The sequence below is a fragment of the Camelus bactrianus genome, chromosome 34 (genome assembly GCF_048773025.1).
Source record: "Camelus bactrianus isolate YW-2024 breed Bactrian camel chromosome 34, ASM4877302v1, whole genome shotgun sequence".
Classification (NCBI taxonomy): domain Eukaryota; kingdom Metazoa; phylum Chordata; class Mammalia; order Artiodactyla; family Camelidae; genus Camelus; species Camelus bactrianus.
Genome location: NC_133572.1, coordinates 4,773,803 through 4,783,405, shown reverse-complemented (window position 1 = coordinate 4,783,405; position 9,603 = coordinate 4,773,803). Strand labels below are relative to the sequence as shown.

At 51.9% G+C, this 9,603-nt stretch overlaps 1 protein-coding gene across 1 annotated transcript; it reads left to right on the top strand.

The window, feature by feature from the left end:
- The first annotated feature begins 179 nt into the window (after positions 1 to 179).
- Positions 180 to 9,130, top strand: NOP2 (NOP2 nucleolar protein). Its single transcript, XM_074357816.1, has 16 exons — positions 180 to 328; positions 568 to 677; positions 1,724 to 1,769; positions 1,946 to 2,034; positions 2,224 to 2,453; positions 3,488 to 3,543; positions 3,647 to 3,806; positions 3,909 to 4,106; positions 4,255 to 4,344; positions 5,389 to 5,476; positions 5,553 to 5,693; positions 6,274 to 6,413; positions 6,558 to 6,647; positions 6,796 to 6,918; positions 7,025 to 7,253; positions 8,364 to 9,130. Exons 2-16 carry the CDS (start codon positions 572 to 574, stop codon positions 8,975 to 8,977), a joined length of 2,400 nt encoding a protein of 799 aa, XP_074213917.1. The 5' UTR covers positions 180 to 328; positions 568 to 571; the 3' UTR covers positions 8,978 to 9,130.
- The last annotated feature ends 473 nt before the right edge of the window (positions 9,131 to 9,603 follow it).

The following is a 9,603-nucleotide window of genomic DNA, read 5'->3' as shown; positions in this document are numbered from 1 at the left end:
GAGGGGAGGGCGGGGAAGATGAAGACGGCCCCGCGCGCACCGCTTCTCCGCCCACGGTCCGCCCCGGGATCGTGCCCCTCCGCGCCGCCACGCCCGCCGACTAACGTTCCGGCTTCCGCGGCGGCCTGAGATCCCGGAAGAGGCGGGGCTTCGAGGCGAGCGCGCGCTGTGCGCCTGCGTGAGACGTTTCCGTGGTGTGGCGTCTGAGCGCCGGCCTCGGGCCGCACGTGGAGTCCCGCGCCTGCTGCCCAGGGCGGTCTCGGGGCTGGGCCCGCTTCCAGGTGAACCGAGGCTTCGCGCGGGTCTAGAGGAATTCCGGGAAGGAAAGGTGAGGCGCGGACCTGGACTGGGGCGTGGGAAGGGTGACACGGTGCAGACGGCGTGGGAACCAGGGCCCGGGGCTCAGCGTGGAGTGGAGGTTGGCTAGGCCTCGAGGGGCTGTTGGGCTGCCGAGTCGAGGTTCTGGTCGGGGCGAAGCCCTTTACACTGCGATTCGCTTCGTCTGCACCCTGCCTTTCTCTTGCGACACGCGCCACCTCACCTGTCTCCCGTTTTTATTTTCCCCAGGACGATGGGGCGCAAGTTGGACCCTACGAAGAAGGAGAAACGGGGGCCAGGCCGAAAGGCCCGGAAACAGAAGGGTGCTGAGACCGAACTCGCCAAATTCTTGCCTGCAGGTAAGGGTCAGGTGCGCCCGCTCCTACCGAGTCTCCAGCTTTTGCGCCATTCTTTCATCTGTAGCGTAACCTTTACATTTTTCAGTCTGTGTGTTCCTTTCTGTTCACGTGGAATTTTCTTTATATGTGTTATTAGGAAGTAAGTATGAACGAAGTATGCATGTATGAACGAAACACCTTCATGAGCATTTAGGACGTAGGGAAGATGCGATAAGTAGTCATGCAACGAGAGGTGTGGTTTAACATTGAGAGGGTTCAGAGGAAGAGGGGAGCCTACGGAGTTAGAGTTTCAAAAAGTTTCGTAAAGATGCGTTTTGAAATGTGAGTGACATTTTAGCAAGTGGAAGTTGGGACAGGCCAGTCACTGTGAACTCCGTCGTGGAGGGGATGGAGATGGGGAAGCACAGGTCTGGTTCCCAGGTGGTGAGCTGTCTCCTGTGTGGAAGACTGGGTGGGAGAGAAAAACGGGCAGGTAGTTTGTGTTGAGCTTTGTGTGAAAGATGCAGTTTATTGAGGTATTGGTAAGTGCTGAACATTACATTGAACTCTTTGGACACATTGTTACCATGTCATTCTCTTTGGTGTCCTGTGAGAGAGGCAGTGCTAGTAAGTTGGATGCTGAGAGGTTAGCTTGCCTACAATTATTAAACGATAGGGCTGAGATTTAAACCTTTTATTTCTTGGAGAAGATATGAAAAGCAGCAGTTGTAAAGGTAAACTCTGGTGTTGGTAACTGAGACTAAAAGAAAAGGCAGAAGAAAGATAAATTTTGAATCTGTGTTGTTATCAGAATGGCAGCTATGCTATTTATTGAAATCAGAAGTCTGGAGGGAGGCCCAGTGTGGACTTGGTTGATGAACAACCAGATGGAGATCATTTTCTTTACCTCTTATCTCTTATTCAGCTCCTGGTAGAGCACAGTGGAGTGAGTTACAATCTACTGCCTTTAAAAACTAGTGTCCTAATTCTCTCCCCTTTTATTTCCTCTCCCATTGCTATTTTTCTTTTCCCCTGTAACTTATTGCTCTGCCTGGTTTTTTAAACAGCTGGTGAGGACAATTCCAAGAGGCTGTCCAGTCGTGCTCGAAAGAGGTGAGTGTTCAGACTACGTTACACAGATTAAATTGGTCCTGCTCATCTGTAACCACATGATCCCATGTGACTGTGCTGATGGAAAGGGCTGTTAGGGGGCTGTCACATTTCCCTGCAATGGGAGGTGGCAGGTGTGTTCCTTCTCCTCATTCCTTCTCATTCTTATGTCTTTTCAGGGCAGCCAAGAGGAGGTTGGGCTCTGCTGATGCCCCTGAGACGAGTAAGTCTCCTGGGGCCAAACCGCTGCCTGGAAAGCTACCAAAAGGTCCGTGAAAATAGGGGCTGGGTGCTCTTTGAGGAGTCCTCTGGATCCTAGGTGGGGAAGGGCTTGCTGAGCATTTCTGGAGTGAAAGGAACAGCCACAAGGACATTCTTGGGAGTAGATAGTGTGGGGCCCATCAGTGTGTGGCTGCCATGAGTCCAGGATTCTTCAAACCCTTTGGGATCTTTGCAGGAGCTGTCCAGACACCCGGTAAGAAGGGAGCCCTGTCCTTATTTACCACTACTCAAAGCAAGAAGCGCCCGGCACCAGGCCATAGCAGTGACGAGGAGGGAGACTCTGGAGAGGACGGTGTGTTGAACCAGGGGGACCTCTGGGGCTCTGAAGACAGTGATGCTGACATGGTAGATGACTATGGAGCTGACTCCAACTCCGAGGATGAAGATGAGGAGGACGGTGAGGAGGTGAGCTTTATTTCTTGGGGTGTTCAGGAAGCGATCCTTGCCTTTTTAGAGTCTTTCCAGATCCTTGAGATTATTCCTCAATGACCAGGATAAACCTGAGTAGAAAAAAAGGATTTTCACTTTCCATCAGTGTTTTCATACCGCCTTATGTCCTCTCAGCACACGTGCAAGTTGACAAGAGCTATAGGACAGTGCACTGTGAGATGAGAGTGCTCGCGGCTGGTGCAGACATGGCAAGGCAGACATGTGTACGGACCTGCTGATGGGACTAGACATGCACACAGATTTCTTAATGGCATTTGGTATCTAAGAACCTTAAAAAGGCTTTTCTGTTTGACTTAGTAATTCCAGTTAGGAAGATGATCCAGAATATATAAATAAAGATTCATTTGCTAAGACGTAAGAAGTTATTTATGTATCACAAAATTAGCATACGAGTGTGTTATTAGGAAAAGTCAGGCAATATAGAGTTGCATGGAATAAAAAGAAAGTTCCCATTTGCACCTGTCTCCCATAACCCCCCTTCTCTCCATGGAGTTATTATTATGAGATTTACAGGCACTGTGTGGACCATGTTGCCAGCGACTGCAAACTTCCAAAATGCCCAGTATGCTTACCTGAATTCTGGTTCATTCATATGCTACATTAACATTTGGCCATTATGTCTATGAAAACGCTTGTAACTGTGAATACAGCTAGATTACAGATATAACTGTAAATGAGAAAAGGCAAAAAAAAAACCTGAAAATGCATCACAATTTCAATAATATGAAAAGCGGCTTTTGCCTCCCCACCCCCGTGTGCTCTCCGGTGTAGAAAGAACAGTGCAGTGAACGCTTTCAATCTGTCATGTTATTTCAACGATGGGAAATGTTTTGCCAATCTTATACCCATTTTTGGAGAGTATATGTTTCTTTCTGGGAGTTAAGAGTTGTATCTGTATTTAGGGAAAAGTAAAACACAGAGGCAGGAAGTATCACGTGGGCTGTAGAAGGGCAGGCTTTGCGTCACCAGCCCTTTGTCTCTCTTTCCAGTTGCTGCCCATTGAAAGGGCTGCTCGGAAGCAGAAGGCCCAGGAAGCTGCTGCTGGGTGAGTTTTGGAAGCTCTTAAGGAGGAAATAGGCTGGGATGAGGGAAACATGAGTGGGGAGGAGGAGGTGTCTGTTTGGATCTGTGAACCGCTATGTTAACAGGGGCCAGTGGAGCGAGGAGGAGACTGATGAAGAGGAGGAAGAGGAGACGGTGTCCCCTGAGTCAGGCCCCAGAGAGGATGAAGAGGCCGATGGCTTGCAGATCAATGTGGATGAGGAGGAGCCTTTTGTGCTGCCCCCTACTGGGGAGATGGAGCAAGATATCCTTTGGGTGCAGCGGTGCAGGGATCGGGGAGATGCTTGGGAGAGGGGGTTTCCAGCCCCGGGACATTAGGAAGCAGTTCCTTACTTAGCAGGTCCACATGCCCAGGCTCCAGACTTGCAGCGGGTTCACAAGCGCATCCAAGATATAGTGGGAGTGCTGCGTGACTTCGGGACGCAGCGGGAGGAAGGTCGGTCTCGATCTGAGTATCTGCAGCGGCTTCGGAAGGATCTGGCCACTTACTACTCCTACGGAGACTTCCTCCTTGGCAAGCTCATGGACCTCTTCCCTCTGTGCGAGGTGCTGAGGGCCAGTCTGACGCCCTTCCTGCTGTGCTTTCCTCACCTTCTCTCCCTGTGTGAGGGAGGCGGTTGGCCCCTTTGCTCCCTGGTTTTCTGGCTGAGCTCCTAGGCCGGCCTGACCGGTTCCCTGCCGTCCTCTGTCCTAGCTGGTGGAGTTCTTGGAAGCCAATGAGGTGCCTCGGCCTATCACCCTCAGGACCAATACCTTGAAGACCCGACGCCGGGACCTGGCTCAGGTGAGGGGTGGGCTTTGAGGTTTGCTTGTCTCGGGGAGGCGCTGACTTCTACGAGCCCCCGAGATTTCCTTATCCCTCCCTGTGACTGGGTGGGGTTTCAGTACCTGAGCATTTCTTGGTACAGGCATGATCCCAGGAAGCAAACCTAGACAGGCCCAGTGCCATGCTGGGTTTGGTGGGCTGGCTCAGGGCCGAGGACCTCTATGGAGTGGGAAACTGGTCTGTTCTGCCTCTGCTCCCTGTGACAGGGCTGGGATGTCTGTGTCACCATAAAAATGCTGCCATAGAAGCGGGGAGGATATAGCTTAGTGGTAATGTGTGTGCTTAGCATGCACAAGGTCCTGGGTTCAATTTCCATTACTTCTGTTAAGTAGATAGATAAATAGATAAACAGATGATAGATAGATAGATAATAGATAGACAAGAAAATAAATAAATCAATAACCAAATAAACAACCTTCTCTCCAAAACGAACAAACGAGTACTGCCGCAGAAAGAAGTGGGTGGGAGCTGTCTTCCTTGTCGATCATTGAGAAGCTGCTGAAACTGATTCCTGCCCTTGGGATTAGAAATGGTGCACAGGCAATATTTTAAGCTCATCATTTCCAAGGGTTCGGGGACCCTAGGTTAAACATTCTAGTTTCAGAGTCAGTGGTGTGGCACTATGTGTGTATATCTCATGGCTTGAAGATAACCTGAAAATTAAAATGGTGTAACTGACAATTCTAAATTTTAGTGTGGTAAGGGGGCTAAGCCTCTTGGAAAATCAGAGTCTACTTCCAGGAAATAAAAGAATAGGATCTGGCAGTTGCTGCATTGGGAGGAAGTTCAGACCTTGAGTTAGAACTTGAGGCTAAGGAGAAGGACACTGTGGATGCAATGGGAGAAACTGCTCTGTGAGCTTGCAATGATTGTGTCCTGACTAAGCTTTAGGGGGTTATGGTGCCACAGACCTCCCGACAGGACCAGGTTTTCCTACTCCATCTGCTTTCTGGGTAGAGTAGCCTACGAGATTTTAAAAACCTTCATCCCTCTTATCTTCAGGCGCTAATCAATCGTGGGGTTAACCTGGATCCCCTGGGCAAGTGGTCAAAGACTGGACTCGTGGTCTATGATTCTTCAGTGCCCATTGGTAAGTGTTCCCTGCCTGGTGGCCCTTCTCCCCCTGCCCTTGTCCCGGCATGTCACAAGCGGGTCCTCCTCCACAGGTGCTACTCCCGAGTACCTGGCTGGGCACTACATGCTGCAGGGAGCCTCCAGCATGTTGCCTGTCATGGCCTTGGCACCCCAGGAACATGAGCGGATCCTGGACATGTGCTGTGCACCTGGAGGAAAGACCAGCTACATAGGTATGGAGGGGCCGGCAGGGCTAGGGTTCACCTGGCTCTCCGCTTATGAAAGTAGGTGGGCTCGGTGAGTTGCCAGCGCTCAGGGAACAGTGTGCAGGCATTCAGCAGGATTCGGGGGGGGGGGCGGGCACAGGCTCTGGAGTCGGCCTGGATTCCAGCCCCATGCGTGCCTCTCACTGCCCGCGTGACCTTGGCCAACCCCCTGGTCGCAGTCATCCGTGGCAAGGTGTCCTCTTGCTTGAGTGGGCTATTATGTTATACTTGGGCTGTGAGGGTTGAGATGTGCATGTTGAAGTCCTTGACAATGTTCAGCATGTAGTTAGACGTAACATTTTATTAAGTTGTTAACACTTGTAAGAAGTAACTTGGTCTCTAGGATCAGAAGGGCTTTCAGTAATAGTGGAAAAACCACCCTGGGAGGCATGCTCACTACAGGGTAGGCAGTGGGGAATGCGGCTGATTGGGGGTGGAGTCTGCCTGGAAGGGATGAGACTTCACCGGCAGATTCCTGGGCTGGAGGGTGGCCAGCAGGTGTGGAGGCTGGGGAGCTGCTGGTGAGCACTGTGCCCTCCTCCTTCAGCCCAGCTGATGAAGAACACAGGTGTGATCCTTGCCAACGATGCCAATGCTGAGCGGCTTAAGAGTGTCGTGGGCAACCTGCACCGGCTGGGAGTCACCAACACCATCGTCAGCCACTATGATGGGCGCCAGTTCCCCAAGGTGGGGTCCCCCAGGCGCGTCTCTCCTGAGCCATCTTCCAGGTCCCCTCCCCTTTTCTGGCGTCAGCATTGAGACTTGCCCCTGGGAAATAAATGGTGTGGTTCAGGTGTCAAAAACATCTGACTGATCTGCCCTTTTGCCCAGGTGGTAGGGGGCTTCGACCGAGTCCTGCTGGATGCTCCCTGCAGTGGCACTGGGGTTATCTCCAAGGACCCGGCTGTGAAAACTAACAAGGTAGAGTTGGGACCAGCTGAGATGTCTTGAGGGGGAACCTTGTGGAGCTGGAGTGGGAGGTGGAGTCGCCCTCTGAGCAGTCAGTGGCTCCTTTCTCCTGAGGCTGCCTTTGAAGTTCAACACCGTGCATCTCTCCATCTTGGGACAGGATGAGAAGGACATCCTGCGCTGTGCTCACCTGCAGAAGGAGCTGCTTCTGAGTGCTATTGACTCCGTCAGCGCCACCTCCAGGACGGGAGGCTACCTGGTCTACTGCACCTGCTCCGTCATGGTGAGGCCTGTCGCGGTGTGAGGGGCAGGGCTGGGGGCTGTTGTCATCCCTCGGTGCCCCCTTCAGCTCCAGCTCTGCTTTCCTTCTCTGTCTCCCCGCCTGGCAGGTGGAAGAGAATGAGTGGGTGGTAGACTATGCCCTGAAAAAGAGGAATGTGCGGCTGGTGCCCACTGGCCTAGACTTTGGCCAGGAGGGCTTCACCCGGTTCCGGGAAAGGCGCTTCCACCCTACTCTGCGCTCCACCCGCCGCTTCTACCCCCACACCCACAACATGGATGGTTTTTTTATTGCCAAGTTCAAGAAATTCTCCAATTCTGTCCCCCAGCCCCAAACAGGTAAGCGCTCTGCACTTTGTGCCTTTTGCTCTTTGTTTCTCTGAAGAGGCTTTTATAAAGTGTGCTGCAGGGAAGAGCCAAGTCTCTTGCCTTCCTCTTCCAGCCTTTGCATGGTAGGGTGAGAGACCCCTTTTATCCCAACTAGAGTGGTTCCCGAGCCTGGACCCTGTTTGGGTGTGTTACAGCATTTACGTGAGTGAGGCCTTTTCCTTGATTCTGCCAAGTGGCTGCAGTTGCTGGGCATTAAATGCATTCCCCTCGTGGGTGTGGTTTCTTTTCTTGGCCGAGGGTTGCCTTCCTGGTAGCAGACCTCTGCTGGGCCAAGCCTTGTCAGCACTGGCTTGGCACAGGACTCCTCAGAACCCGCAGCACTTCTCTGAGCCCATCACACTAACTGCAGCTTGTTCTCTCAGCCATCTTGAGGAGTCTGGCCTGGATCTCAAGGGGAAGGGTGGGGCTTTCTGAAATGGCCAGAAGGCTCTGCATGCTGGGATGTCACCCCGGGTTTAGTTGGAAGAGGGAGAGGCAGGCTTCTCTGGATACAAACTGTGTGACTTACTGAGTTGACTTTGTTTTTCTTTATGAACTGCCTCTTGAGAAAAGTCACATCTCAATGTTTACGGAGTAAACACCTCTAAGAAATGTCAAGATTTCCTGTAATTTTTCTTTTCTGCTGTAACTGTAAAAGTACATATTTAATATATGTCAGTCTTATTTTCCTGCATCTCATCCAAATCTGCATGGAAAAAAATTGTTTTCTTAAAAGAAAAGCCTAGTGCTTCAGGTTTATTTGGGATTCACCTCCTTAGAGTGTCTTGTAACCTGCTGTCCTCAAGGGGGCATAACTTCCTCTAAAAATCTTTTGGCTCAAGGATGGGTAGTGATCCCTTCTCTTTAATACGAAATTCAAAAATGACTCGAGTAAAGGCCAGGTGCTACTGAGTAATATGAACCCAGGGAGCCTACTCTTAGGCAGATTGTGTGGACCACTTGGCCAGGAGCTAGCACCAGGCAGTTTCCTTGTTTTAATACCTCTGCTTACTTTCTCCACTAATGATCAAGACCCAGTGGTGAGGCCCACTTTCTCAAACTGTTTAATTTTAACCCCAGGAAATTCTGCAACATCTACTCCTGCAAACATAGACTTGTCCAACCCAAAAGGGCAGGTGACCCCCAAGTCTGAGAGCAGCGGCCAGTCTGCCAAGAAGGCCAGAGTGGCTGTGGAAGCAAAGCAGAGGCCACAGAAACGGCAACATCCCAAGAAGGCTTCCTTCCGGAAGCGGAATGGCATCTCCAAAGGGACAGACTCAGAATTGTCCACCGTGTCTTCTGTCACAAAAGCCCAGCCTTCCTCCAAGAGCCAGGACAGCAGTCAGCTGGCTGAAAAAGCTGCAGTGGCTGGGAAACTAAAGCAACAGTCTCCCAAACTGCCGTCCTCCAAGAAAGTTGCCTTCCGGAAGCAGCACGCTCCCCGCAAGGGCCCAGACACAGAAATGCCTGCAGTGCAGCCCCTCTCTAAGGCCCAGGCTGCTCTCAAACCTGAGGACGGTGACCGGCCCTGTGGGAACACTGCAGGGGCTGAGAAGGTAAAGCAGTTACCGGAGCAGCCTGTCAAGAAGGCTGCCTTCCAGAAACAGAATGGCACCCCCAAGGAACCTAAGACTCCCACTCTGTCCCCTTGCAGTTCCAGCCGGCCCCCACCAGCAAAGAGGAGAAAATCTTAGTCCAGAGGCAGTGTCCAGCCACTGCTGTCTTCGGTGAATGGTTGAACTAGACTGGGGTGGCTTATTGTCGTTTTTACTGGGTCAGAACTCAACTCTGTGAGGATGGCTTCCCCACTGTGGATATGAAATTTAATACAAATTTTATAATCTCTGGCCGCTGTGTGTGTTTTGAGACGACTGGGTACTAGCTTTGCTGCTTTATGGGTAGAGGTGGGAGGGTGGGACCGGGCCCCTCTGAAGAGAGGGGACAGTGTGGTATATTGACAAATCACGTAAGTTCCAGGCCCTTGGGGAGGGGTCCCTTGGTCTCCCCAAGGACCCAGGGAAGGAGCCTCATGGAGTCAGGGCCTGGGTGTTTGGACTTTGGAGAAAGGAGGGCAATAGGGGTGTAGGGAAGATGGGTTTCGTGCCACCAGAACCATGGAATGCTGGAAGACCTGGGTTTTATACCCCTCTGCCACCCTGGCTGGATTACAGACACGAGCCAGGGTCAGGTTAGCTCGGAGCTCAGCCTCAGACCCGGAAAGTTCGGTCCAGGTGCCAGCCTCCAGCCCAGCGGTTCATTGGCTTCCTCCGTGCCCTCCCCCGCCCCGCTGACCTCTGCCCCTTCCGCTGAGCCGTCTGAT